Source organism: Styela clava, chromosome 2 (assembly GCF_964204865.1).
Source record: "Styela clava chromosome 2, kaStyClav1.hap1.2, whole genome shotgun sequence".
In the NCBI taxonomy this organism is placed as follows: domain Eukaryota; kingdom Metazoa; phylum Chordata; class Ascidiacea; order Stolidobranchia; family Styelidae; genus Styela; species Styela clava.
In genome coordinates, this window is record NC_135251.1 from 23,412,036 (window position 1) to 23,425,983 (window position 13,948).

At 34.6% G+C, this 13,948-nt stretch overlaps 1 protein-coding gene across 3 annotated transcripts in view; it reads left to right on the forward strand.

Moving 5' to 3' along the window:
* LOC120336406 (protein unc-80 homolog) overlaps window positions 1-12,412 on the forward strand; it is a 34,656-nt gene extending 22,244 nt beyond the window's left edge. For 2 of the 3 annotated variants that reach the window (XM_039404075.2, XM_039404077.2), the window contains 21 exons: window positions 1,336-1,464; window positions 1,952-2,062; window positions 2,317-2,411; window positions 2,534-2,670; window positions 3,092-3,278; window positions 3,677-3,805; window positions 4,039-4,135; window positions 4,241-4,410; window positions 4,893-5,004; window positions 5,424-5,547; window positions 6,038-6,196; window positions 6,469-6,591; window positions 7,071-7,211; window positions 7,288-7,376; window positions 7,961-8,123; window positions 8,596-8,815; window positions 8,900-8,993; window positions 9,146-9,255; window positions 9,946-10,023; window positions 10,396-10,430; window positions 11,169-12,411. In XM_039404075.2, the coding sequence (XP_039260009.2) occupies window positions 1,336-1,464; window positions 1,952-2,062; window positions 2,317-2,411; window positions 2,534-2,670; window positions 3,092-3,278; window positions 3,677-3,805; window positions 4,039-4,135; window positions 4,241-4,410; window positions 4,893-5,004; window positions 5,424-5,547; window positions 6,038-6,196; window positions 6,469-6,591; window positions 7,071-7,211; window positions 7,288-7,376; window positions 7,961-8,123; window positions 8,596-8,815; window positions 8,900-8,993; window positions 9,146-9,255; window positions 9,946-10,023; window positions 10,396-10,430; window positions 11,169-11,719 (3,054 nt within the window). In that variant the 3' untranslated portion in view covers window positions 11,720-12,411. Of the gene's footprint in view, window positions 1-1,335; window positions 1,465-1,951; window positions 2,063-2,316; window positions 2,412-2,533; window positions 2,671-3,091; window positions 3,279-3,676; window positions 3,806-4,038; window positions 4,136-4,240; window positions 4,411-4,892; window positions 5,005-5,423; window positions 5,548-6,037; window positions 6,197-6,468; window positions 6,592-7,070; window positions 7,212-7,287; window positions 7,377-7,960; window positions 8,124-8,595; window positions 8,816-8,899; window positions 8,994-9,145; window positions 9,256-9,945; window positions 10,024-10,395; window positions 10,431-11,168 lie in introns of all 3 variants that reach the window. The other variant, XM_039404076.2, reaches the window with a different exon arrangement.
* The last annotated feature ends 1,536 nt before the right edge of the window (window positions 12,413-13,948 follow it).

A 13,948-nucleotide genomic window follows, 5' to 3' on the forward strand; every position in this document is an offset into this window, starting at 1 on the left:
AATCTGAAGCAGATTCAATCTTGCTTTCGTGAGATATCGCGTGCATCTAACAGACAGACAGACAAATACCTATCAACATACTTACCGATTAAAATCGATAAGTAACAAGTGAGCAAGGTTCAAATATATGGAAACGAAAGCCTAAACTAAGTGGTATGGGTTTTCAATCTGTCACAGTAGACAAAATCGCACAAAAAAAACGAATGCCTTAGAGCCCACAAAAAATCTTGAAATAAATAAACATAATAGCCTTCTAGCGGAAAATTACAATTTTCAACCACAAAATTTCCTAGCAGTTACACCAGTAGGTAATGATAAAAGATATATTTTCATAACTAGAACAATAAAATGAATTCTAACAAAAATATAATACCACAACGACCTAAATGTTCATTTCGTGTTCAAAAAATTACTATCATGGCAAAAAAGTTCAATTCATTCACATGTCTTCCTGTAAGCTCAATGGGAATTGAATACGGGAAGCTCTTTTGAGCTAAATTATCTTTCTGATGCAGCGGATGCTGCTGGGACATCGAGGTAAATTTGGACCACAACTGCGATGTTTGGAAACGTCTTTTTTGTTTTGATGCCACCATCGCAACATTCTTCGTGGGTCGCAGATTTAACAAGAGTTCTGTCATTCAAGTATTTTGATATCTCAGAAAAGCCTTCAACTACCTGGTTAATTCATCAATATCACCGCTCGTCACTTCAGAGCTACCCATACCATCATGATACCCATGATCAGATTTTCATTACATATATACTTCCTTATTTCTATGAAAGAGGTTTTTTGCTATTCTGGTCTGTTGGACTGCGGACTTTTCCATCTCTGAGGTGTAAAATTTACCACTTCAAACTGCAACAAGTTTTTTTTATTTTTCGTGATGTCCCTTGCTTCAAGTAAATAGGAGTAATGAACGCAATAAGTAAGAGAAAATGTACTTGAAATGGTCAAAATGTGGCATGTGCCCTCACCCGCGCAAACGAACGAGGAAGAAATTGTAGAAAAATATAGTTAAGTTTTCAGCGTTGTAGCAATTCCACATACCAGTTTATTCATATATGTGAAGAACTTGTCACAAAACTTTATACCTTGTTTGCAATCCAAGTTTTAACCCAAAGAATCGATTTCAATGCATCGGAATCGATTCTACTCGATTCCACGGAGAATCGATTCTGGAATCGAATCCGGAGTCGATTCCGCCATCCCTAGTTATCAAGGTAAGCTCTCAAACTCACCCCAATTAACGAACATGTAGTGAATAAAACGGGAAATTGCTATTGGTATTAATAATCGTACATAACAAATACAATTTGCTATTTTCAATTCAGATATATAGCGAACATTTTTGTATGCCAACGGTGAAAAAATACATTGAATTTCTCTGCAAGCAATTACATATCATTCATCGACATCCTTTTGTACTCGAACTCATTGCCTGTGCAGCACCGATCCTAACGGTAAGTTTTTTTTATTGATAAAATAAAGTATATTCTGGATATGGTAACGCCAAAATAGTTTTTAATTCTAAGATTGTTGTACATCCGAATCCTGTACCTACAGCAAATATTAAATAGCCTGATAATTCTAGTGGCTCTGGACACCCATTTCCTGCTGAAGAATTCCTATAGTACTATTTTTTCTATGCTGAGGAAATTGAACCAAAATTAAAATATCCTTCATCAACATTGTGTTGCTACGTTCTTAAGATAATTTATCTTGTGAATTTTCATAAACATTTACGTACCTTTTGTGACAATACAAACATTACAAATTCATTCCTAACGTTACATGTCGTTGTTCTTGCACTTTTGTTCATTTTGATTCAATGATTCCGTTAGTCTCTACCCGTTGAGCATACTGAACAGCACAAGCTTTTCATAAGCTACTGAATCTTTGCCCATTTCCAATCAAGTCGGTTATGTCAAACCTTTATTTAAATTGCAGGAGTTTGCAGACGTTTCCACGAATGCAAGAAATCGCAAACATCTGTCGCCAGAAAAGTTTTTCACATTGCTGCAATCTCTCGAACGAGAACACGTCGAAGACGAACTTCAAGCAAGTCTTTTTTCTCTTCTTATATTGCCTCTCTCGCATATTTGCGTTGGTTTTTCGTGCTGATGCTACGTTTTTCTCACACAAGTAGTTTAAACCGGAGATTGTTTCCAAGAAAACGTTACATTGTGTTGGGAATGGGCTAAATAATTATTAAATGCACAATTCACGAAAAAAAAAATGATAAACTTCTGTCCTATAGATCGTCCTAGACCAGGACGCTAGTCTAGAGGGCTAATAGAATTCTTTTCTCACAGGTTCTTGAATTAGTCAGAGCAGAACAACCATTGCAATCTTTGGATTTTTGTTATAAAAATGACAATTGTTCACTTTCTATTATGGACTGCCTAAGGTAATTAGGAAGTTTATTATATTAGTATATATATACTATAATTTAATAAAATTAGGTAATTTAATTAATTGATTTAAGTTATTTAATTATATTAAAATATTTTGAATATGTAAAAACTTCAGACTCTGTGTTACCGTTGTTGCCTTCCAACCGGAAAGTAGTCGTACGTTGGAAATGCTAATTGTGTTTGATCAAATTCTACCCTGCTATCTTGATCATCTGCATAAAAGAACTCTGACAACACGATCAACTTCACATGGTATGTTGGTTTTGATATTTTCTTATAATATATCTATGAGCTAAGTGGACATTGAATGTGATGACCGGGTCGCTAGGTTTACAAAGGCTTGAAACCATTCGTTTCGCCACAATTCATCTTTTCCCTAATATCTGTTGGGAGATTTTCATTGATATCATTAAAATTAACTTTAAGTCTCTTATCCGCGATGCCAAAATTATTAAGCAAAGGCACAGCTGAAGAAAAAATGAATCATAACATGTAACAAAGTTACAACGGTGAACAAGCGGAAAAATTTGGCTGTCTCTGAAAACATACTGATTGAGATCTTTTTTACTATGGTCACGTACTTGATGCAATTTAGCAGAGAAGCTAATTTGGTGAACGTGATTGTCATATTTAACATGATGTAGTTAAAGCGAAAATAAATTATATATTTTAGAGCTATCTTCTCTGAAAGAAATAGTTGTATGTATCCGTGCATTGCTCGTTAGTTTGGAGTGTTTGACAAGAAACCTGGCTCACACCTTGCCTCAACAGCAAACGTCGCACAAAGTTTTCCACATGGAAGCTGGTGCAAGCGGAGGCCTGCTTCGACATACGCCAAAAATGAGATGTGACAGTGTAAAGTAAGTTGAACAAATGCTTTGATAAAAGTGCTGCAATGCGTATAAATCTATGATGATGGGTAAATGTTCGGGCGATTACATTTGTTTTTCATGATATATATACCATCACAATATCCAAACTGAAATGAAACAACGAACAACAACTAATTTCAAAAAAGTTCATATGTGGCCGCTATTCATTTTCATTCAAGGATCTGTTGAAAATAACCCACCCTTTCTCCAATGGCGCTTGCACTACATGCATAAGCACTTTGGTACGTTACTTGGGCGGATTTGTTCACCCGTGTATATTTAAAGCTTTAAAAGCATCGATTTCTAGCAATATTTTATTTCAATGTTTTTATAGGTAAATCAGTATCAAATGCCTTTTATTTGGAATATAATATTTTCTCACACAGGGTAATGGAAGAAGGGAATCTCATCGAATATTCTCAGGAGAGATTCCGTGCGTTGGCGGAAGAATTCCTTGCACCGCGTGATATCGTTCTTCATCTTTGCTCGAAATATTTTACACACACATCGAAAAGGTTTTATATTTGTGATATACAGATTTAGAGTTGATTTCTAGTTCACTTTATTTAAGTAATGTTACTTGTTTAATAAATTTATTATAAGCTAGAGTACTTTCAATTTTATTGGTTGACACTGTCTCTGCCTCTCAATCTGTTTCCTCTAAACTAACTGCAATGCGATACACTTAAACACAGATTTATAACATGAAACGTTATAATCCTTTCTAACATTCTCGACTCTGTTTCAGACTTCGTCAATTAGAAGGATCCACGGCTCAAAGTATTGAACTGCTGAATGAAAAATCGCATGCTAGACTGGCTGAAATAGCTCAATCTCTACTGAAGGTAAGCAGCAATATATAATCTATATTCATAACACGTATTCGTTGCCGATAGTTTCGAACTGCCATTCATTGACGAGTATTGTACAATTTATTTGAAATTTTCCAGCTTTTAACCGAGGAAGCATTTACAATCAAATGTCCAGGACTTATGACTTATTTAACCGAGATGATCCCAGTAGTAGATTGGACAGATGAACGTGTTCGAGCGACTTTATTCCTGATTTTGAAGCGATTGGATAGACTGTTTATAAAAATCAACGGGATGCCGGAGTCAAGGTGAGACCGCATATTTTTGAAACTTTATATTCAAGACTTTCAACGTTATTGGTCTTTATTGTCTGACGTGCTATTAGCAGTTGAGATTTTTATGCATCTGTAACGAATAATTGGCTAACTATACCCATACCCAATATGGTAACCGAATGAGAGGCGCGGTTTGCCTGACGTAAATCGTGTTTACATATATAAAATTAAGCACAAGGAAATTTATCTAATTGGTAAAGTCTCTAATCAGCAATATCCGTGTCTGGAATCGATGAAGACTTTAATTCCATCATCCTTTTAATCGTTATATAGGTTCTGTTCTATTGTAAACGGGAGAAAGTTCCTCGTCCTCCCCTATGACTTCTCACGCTGAATAAAATTATTACAACCGCTAAATGAACTTCTTTGATCAAAGTTCTTGTGACTTATGAAAGTTATGATTAATATCCAATATAATAGAATTTTTCCTGTTCTACAATGTTTTTATTTTTCAGTCGACAAAGTTTGAATTGGAGTGATTTACGTCTGATCATTGAAGGTCTTGGCGATTTGATTTCAAATCAACCGGTGGTTTCTGTCATTCCTCATATCAAATCTATTGTTACGGTTAGTCACGTTCATAATTTCTTAGTACCCTCGCGAAAGCGTTTTTAATTTTCGTTACTATCGAATGGAAACGTATATGAATTCGAACAAAAATAAATCAATCCAATTTATCCCAATAATTCAAATGAATTTTGCAAATAATATTTCGTGTACACGAGAATGATAGTCGCCGCGGGGTCTTTAAATTTATTCACCCCCTATATATACTATGTGCGATTGGCTACGTTACACGATAATTGGGGTCGTTTTAGGAATGCATGCCATTTTTAACACTTTCAGTTGTTCAGTTTTTTATATTTGCAGTCCTAATATTTTTGTTGAGAGAAAATTTCAATAAATCACTTACCGTTATAATAATCGAACTTTATCCAAATATTCTACTCCTCAATAACTTGAGCAATCACTGAATTTTGTCACAGATCAACTTGGCAATGCTAATTGGATCATCTGCATTGTTGGATGGTGATTGTTCTCCGAAGAATCCGGGTGTAACAGAAGCGGCTGTTCCACGAACATACGTACCCGCTGTTCTGAGGTTGACAAGTAAGTTTTAGTAAATACATAATCTGTAGATGTACGCAGAAAGAAATCTCAGGAGTCTATTCGCCAAGTCGGTTAAAACAAATCCTTAAGGTGGTTTTAATACTAATGCTTTTAAGAGCGAAGCCAGCTCTTGTTTTTCATTGCTGACAATCGGACGAAAAATGTCTTCAATAAATATTTTTATACCAGTTTGTAGTGTTTTTCCTGCAATGCAGTATGGTAAATATGCTTGACTAGACTTTAAATTGACAAGTACACAGCAAATTGCATAAGAGGGCGCTCTGTCGTCTGTTCCTATGTCAGATTATTTGTAATGATAATGACAGACGTTTGGTAGTTGGACTTGGATAAAATAAAATTCCAATACTGTTTTCTAAACTAAATCAAACGATTCCAAGCATAGTCTTAGATATATCCACCGGCTTTTATAACACACACAAGAAAGAATAAATTATCATCAAATATAAATCTTGATAAAACCATTTCACAGTGATTTACATGAATTCAATGGGAAACACTGTCACACTGGAAGATTTAGTTCGTCACTTTACTCACGGAAAAAGAGATTTTGTGATTTTGAACTTTTTCATTCCTCTGGCTATATATGCATCTAGTTTGCAATCTTGTCCACGTGATAAAGAAAACTCCGGTATGATTACGTTTCTTTTTTAAATTATTTTTTTGGGGTTACTTTGATTTGTATTAGACCTTTTTTTAAGACAATAATTTCTGCATGAATGTTATTTTACAACACCGATATACTATTGACTAAACATATAATCAAGCATACAACTAAATTTAATTCAGGAGCAATACTTAATTAATGAGATTTAATTGAAAAGTCAAATGGCGTATACTATAAATTTTCATGAATAAAAAACTAACAATAAGCAGTCATTTCAATTTAATATCGTTTTTTAGAGCAATTTTCAGTCAGAGAGGCCGATGTCATGTACATGTTCAATTATGCATTTGAAATTCTTGCAAAAGATTCAGCTTCACTCAGTAACAATATTTCACAACTGCTGCTGTTCACCTCACCAGGTTAGTACTACGAAAGATTGTTTAATTTCTGAATCTTTATGCAACCTGTATTTTAGAGTTTTGTATTATTTGAGATTATTGACTATTTCTGAAACGCGACCCCTATTATTCAAAATTTTCAAATAATGTTGATAATATTTTTTTTAATATCCGTAACCTATCCAGGTTCTCGTCTTTAAAAATGTGGCATTTTGTGTATATATGTAGTACCTGACAAATTATACGATAGAAACTAGCCAAACAAACATAATTTACAGCTTCTTTTAACTTGATCTAGGTTTGTAATGCCTTGAAATAAGAAGTCGTTAATGAGCAAAGGAAAGATACAAGCTGTTACTCTCAAAATATTTTTCCGCGAACACTGTCTTGCACAATGTGTAATATGTTGAATTCCGTTTAGTTTAATTACCATAGGTTCAGTTTTGAGTGGATGCTACGAGTAATCGCCATGAATAATACATATTATATTTTTTATCTAGTGTCACATCGAAGAACTAATTTATCGCACCAGACATCACTGTTACTGGTGAAGGTTCTAATTACTTGTTTTCGAAAGAATTTGCATAGACACTGGTACAAGATTTCTACGAAGATAAAAAAGATTATTGTCCAAAGATCAAGTTAGTTTTACAACCTAATATTCGGGTTTTAAATCGAATTGAACTAGATTAATTGGTTTCTTCAACTTGTTTACAGATGACAACGATACTTGGCTTTTTATGAACTTCATCATGTCAATAAAGACGCCACTCGTTCTGTATCTCAGATCTTTCGTCCTAACACAGGTAATTATCTAATTCACCTCATTATTGGATATCAATTGGGCATATTTCTAAATTGTTGTTATGAAAAAAAGGGTTTCATCTACAACTAAGTAACCAATCGATTTTAAATTTTCTGTGATGAAAGAATTAACTTGGAGCTTTTTATGATTAATTTTCTTCAAATTATCTACGTGGTTCTATATTTTATCCAAAAACTTTTATAATTCATGGACACATCTTCATATGCTATTCGGTACTATTCTTTTAACATTTAGCTGGAATTTTGTCATTGCGTTGGCCATTTGGTCTCCGTGGTCATATATTTGAGCATTGTTCTATTCTTTATCGTTATTGTAATGAACAGACAATAATTTGTTTTACGAATATTCCTTATTAAAAATGTCTCGAAGCGCCGAATTGTGAACTTCTGCTGCAAATACATCATGGTGATATTACGAAATTGTGTCCAAAATGTTTCAACTTTCTTAATTTTCTTTTTTCAATAACATTATTTGTGTGAAAAATGGTATTTAAGTTTACACAGGAAACTTAGAAGTCTTCGTTTATACATATTTTAAATCCCCTTTTATGTATTTACCTTTTAGATGATGCATTTCAAAATTGAATGTTCTCAATTAAATTCGCTCAAAGAACACCTACATCTGATGTTAACATATCTACGTTTTAACGAAATCAATATGCCAGCGTTGGCAATCGAATACGAGCGAGATGTCATCCGACTGAAAGCTGATATCACAGCAAATGCGCGTAAGTTTGACTGTTTTTCAATGTTAAATATAAAATGCATGATGAACTCGTAAGGTTGTTCACTTAACCGCCGGCCTGTTACAACTTCCTCTAATGTTAAAATTCGAATTACCTTATGCAAGATTTTTAACATGCAAGCGTACTCAATGTAATCAACGGTTGTTTAAACCACCGCAATAGTTTTCAAATCTAACGGGTGAATTGTGACACAGAATACAAATTTCATTTTCAAATGCAAATCCAAAAAATGGATTTGTCGCCCTGGAAGGGGTTCAAAGTCAAAACGTCATAAGCATAGGTATCTCTGCTCAACCAAATGATGGAATGAAGTGAAGTCACAAAATTTTATTTTCTTATTGAACAAAACTAAACATCTCATCCAAAAATCCTGGGCCAATCCATAACTCTTTTATAGGCAAGTTATATTTCCTTACCGATGCAAGTTCAATACATCATTTCTTTTAATTTACAGCTGGATCGAAATCAAAATCGATTGATAAAAGTATTCGTGAAAGCACTCATAGATCTTTTAGACACGCCATGCTGCCTGGAGGATTTGGAAGAAAAGCTTCTGACCGAGCTGATGAAACAAAAACTGGACAAAAACTTACGGGTGAAAATGACAAGCCAGAACATGCTTCACCTATGAAGAGTGCAACAAATTCTGTCAGTGAAAACACTCCGGCGAAAGAGTAAGTTCTCCTGATTAACATTGTGATGTACAGTAAATGGTATTTATTGAGTTGGAAGCATAATAAACGTTTTTTTGTTGTCAGAATAACTGAAATAAAACAAATCGCTGCTGAATTAAGCGCAGAAACGGCAACACGTGAAGACAAAAACAAAATTCGAAGAAGATGGACGCAAAGAGTAAGTATGCAGTCATTGTCTGTTTTTTAACTGGAACGTTTTCTAATCAATATGATCCTTTATTCCTAATGAGTAATTTTGAATTTTTTATCATGATGAAATGTTCAACAAACGCAAACTCGTTTAATATCTTTATAATTCACTATACTTAGGGAACAACAACTCGGGTTAACACTAAAAAAGGCAAAAAGAAAAGACACAGTGTATCAACAACCCAATGTACAGCAACGCTAGAGGACCAAGATACAGAATCCAATTCCAAGTAAGTTTTTATTATGTATCAACTATCAGTAGACCGTGCAATTAGATTAGATTGTAACTATCTGGTCAATGATACCTAAATTGTGATTGGAGTTGAGTAACAGTCGACTAGACTTGTTTTCACTCGGTAAAAATTGACATTTGTAAGCTGCGTTTTCAGGTGTGATTCGATTTGGATCTCACCATATTTTTGCAACCCCTTCAACAATTAATGTACAAAGTAGCTAAATATCAACCATCGCTTGTACACTAGTACACCGGTTCGCAACCAGTGGGGCATGGCCTACTGCTGGACCACAGAAACATTTTCAGATGGGCCCCAAACTTATTAAAATTTGCTGGAGATATTGTTAAATTTAGTTAAATTGACGGTAATAATAAGCGATGCTGTTTTCGCTAGAGGGTGGCGTTTAGCCTTCAAATTATTGAAGTGAATGTGTCTATTTTTGCGGGAGGAATTTTTCTCTTTTCTTGTAGTTTTTCCCTTGCATGAGAAACTTATTGGGCAACAGAAATTTTGTGCAACAAAAATGAGCCACGGAAGAAAAAAGGTTGAGAACCACTGCACTAGTAGGTTTGGGTGCAGCTTTGCTATGAATAAATGCATTTGAAGCTATGTTACTTTTAGGGTGCATACCGATAACTTCTGTAGCATAATTAATGTTGTTATTATTACTTCCATCTTTTTTAGAATCCAGCTAACTCCAAGATCGCTTCGAATTCCTTTCATTAAGATTGAAGCTGTTACTTCACCCATGTTTAAAAGAGCGTAAGAACGAACAATATAGTCACTATTGTTGTTAATATTTTAGGCAAACGCCCAATATGCAATTGTGATAATGAACAAGATCATGGGTAGACGCCGATTAGAAAATAAAAATTTCAAAATTTTGATATGGACGACTCTTTAAAAAATATGAAATTGGGTTTAAAGTGTTGAAATATACATCATAACTGTTGAAATAGTTCTGGAAATATTGAGTGAATTATTGAACCAATTCCATTTAAATTATGATTTTTATAACGTGAAAAGTGCACTAAACAAGAGTATTTTATCTCATTACCTGTCAGTAATTGTTGCCACAATGAATCAGGAATTGAAATTGTTCTGTAACCAGTATTTTTTCATCTTTTTTTACAGACAAAAGGCTACTTTAGACACGGATGATTCAAACGGTGTGTATAAGTAACTTTTCACATGTATTTTAATTGAACCTCTTTTTTTCCTTTTAATTAGTTGTCAAATCTCGTACTTAAGAACCCCTGCATTCTTGCTATTACTCTCCGACTCTAACAGGTTTATGGTATATATTTGCACGCAATCAAAGGAGCAGACGGCGTGTGTTTATTGGGCGATTCGCACGTATGTCGGCAAATATGACACTGAGAATTGTAAAATCACGTCTGAGTGAATGGCAGATTTGCTTAGTAATAGTCGGCCATAGTTACTATTTTATGGTTTCTTAGTCGCGTTACACGTATTTGAAAGACAGTGGCATTTGGTTGGTAACGGCTCCCTCCACCGTCAGGAATACACATCTGAAACAAATATCTGATTAACTATTCCTCCTATGACGGACATGGACTGACGAGAGGCCGTGGTTCCCCTTGCAATCGGCATAACTCTCTCCGGGATTAATATATATGAAAACTCCTATCCTGAAAATATGGAAATCTTACCTTTGTACTTAAAGTAGGATATGAACCTGTCGTGTTTTTTATATGATTTTCATCCACAACAACATCCCGTAAGTCTACTTTTAGCCGAATTGCCTGACATAATCAGTTAAATATAGCTAAATTATCATTTGATAAGTAAAAGTGTGCTCCGTGAAGAATACGCCCAAAATCACCAGTCTGAAACTTGAAGCAGTTCAAAATCTATGTCATTCTTATTGTTGTTCTTCTTTTTAGACGAAGTCAATCCCGATTTAACATTCGAGAACGAGATATCAGCGACCAAAGGACGAAACGATCAAACACAAGAACGTAAAATTTCAACTACCCCAAATTCAAATGCAAAAACTAGTGAGGATGGAGGTTCAAAACAACAGAAGAAAATATCTTTGTCATCTAAAAGTGCCCCAAATCAACAGACTCGTAAAACGTCTTCGTGTAAAACAGAAGCCAAAATTAATTCACCGTTGCGAAGTTTAAAAGCGAGCAATATTCAGGTGTGTGTCACAGCACCTACTCCACCAGGACGTAGACGCTCATCGGCGGGTGATCAACTCCCTTCAGAGACTTCCAGAATACAAAGAAGAATACATTCCGAGAGTTCATATCTTTCACAGACTAGAGGTAGAAAAATATCAACAACAACTAAACCAGATTTAAATTCTTTATTACCGGATTCTCGTCATGATGAGAAGGATAGAAAGAGCAGAGACCGGAAGCTATCACCACTTTTCGAAGTTTCAGGAACGCAAAATGAAAAGATTTCACAAGATGGAAACAAAATTTAAACAAATTTATCAGTTTACATCATGCTACAATGTCTAAATTGCACTACGCTTACGTTTTGGTTTGTGTCACCGCACATGAGTTATTACGTCATTTTAATAAATATATTATTTGAATAAACGACGTCAGCCACTCGGTGTTGCCCACGAGTTATGTAGGATTTGATATTTCACGGTTGCCTGCCATTCTCGCATGAAATGTGTGTGCTAGTCTGAAAAAAGACCCCATTTTTTAAAAGATTATAATAGTACATTTTACATGTCTGCCTAAAATGATAACATAATACGTAGAACACTTGTGGTAAAGCATTTTAAGTTTTCTGGACTTCCTGTTGTCAATTTGGTACGTATGAATCAAAAAGCGAAAAGAACCGTTTCGTCTTTTGAGCATCTTCGACTCCGCGATAAAACTTTTTCAATTAAAAAATAGGTGAATCCATTTTTTGCAACTGTAGTTTACAACCTGCCGTTTGGGACTGATTCAGAATGATAAATTTTTCGATAGCGCAGAAGTATTTTACAACTTTTTCTTACTCAGTATGGAGTCACTTATTCAATTAGTTACAGCATTGGCGATTAAGCGGCTTAAGATTATCTTCAGGTAACAATGTTAGGGTTTTTATAGTGACAGGCCGCGGTGATAACCAATTAACAGTGTAAAAAGCAAAAATGAACATATATGAGTATGTAACTGTGGTTTCTCATATTGATTATTCCAAGCTATTAAATTTTTGTAGAAGTAAAACGCGTGCAATTTAATGGCGGTAGATTAATAGTATCTAATGTAACAGTTTAGACACATGATTAAAGGGATAACACAGTGATTTGTGTAAGGCGCGTTCCAGCTCTTTGTTTTCAGTCGAAAAGTTTCTTTTTATTGAAAAACACAAAGAGGCATTCATTCGCTACCTGTATTCTACTTTGATATCGACAACATTCTGTAACAATCTCGATAAACAATGCGGGTGATCGTTTGATCAGGAAATTTAACACCGATCGCCCAGATCCCCCACAATTTGATACAATGTTTCTCTCGGTGAATTAGAAAACCTCTAGCATACATTTTACCTACTGGTACACGGATAATTTGTCCGACTATGGTGTTTATACTGTACACTTGTACAACAATTGCCTTCATTTCTTCCCATTGTAAATTTGGAATCCCACGTTAGTATCAGTAGAAGCGAAAACGACATTTTGCGCGTAACTTTGCGGATTGTTACGGCAACCGTTTCCGTGTGACACCGACGACCCAAAACAAACTCATTGTTGCCAGTTATTACGATCAAAACTCCAGGTGCCATCGATATGAGCGGGCGTGGAAGTCATCGCCATTCATGTGATTTGTAGTAAACTGTCACAAGAAACGTTATACTATTACCAAATCAAAAATTCTGATTCGAAAACAATAGAAAAGCTTTCTTGAACTGTTTCGTAAGCCATTTTGAGTTACTATCAACAATACAAGAACGAAAAAACTGACGAAAAGAATGTTGACCTAACAGTAAAACTAAGTCATCTCAATGAAACATTTATTTTGATCGCAACTGACTAACCTGATATGTAAACTACGATCTTGTTTTTAACACGATTTCATAACATTTTGAACCAAAACGAAATACTGTTTACCACCCATGTAAGACATGTCAAATAGCAAGCCCAAAATAAATAATGAGTAGGCCTACAATCGATTATTATAATTTTAAAAATACCATTGTAAGTACAGACAGACAAAAATAAATAAATTACACAAGATTGCTTTTGTATATATACGAAAATAAAAATTGTTTAGAATGTATGGTATAAAGTAAATTATAAAACCTATTTGAAACCAAAAGCGGCTAACTGGTCTAGTGTGTGTAGTAAAACGTTCGCTATTCTTGAATATGGTGGGATTCATACCAAATATATATCCTCAATTACGTTAATATGAGAACCTACTACAAAATGTATTTTTTATTGACCATTTTCAAGCTAATATTTTTGTTGAATTTAAACGCGAAACATGTTAATGTTATTCATAACAAATTGAGAAATGGATCTTTTCTTTTTGAGTATCGTTTAGATTTTCAAGAAGCTTGTCGAGTTTCTAGAAATTTACAATTCTACCATAGAGGTAGGACGAACATATTCAACATAGATCGCCACAAATTGGAAAGCTTTACTGCGTAGCTCAATTACTGCCTACGGTACATAACCCGACCACTGGCACTAGCGTTTGGAGTTGAAATC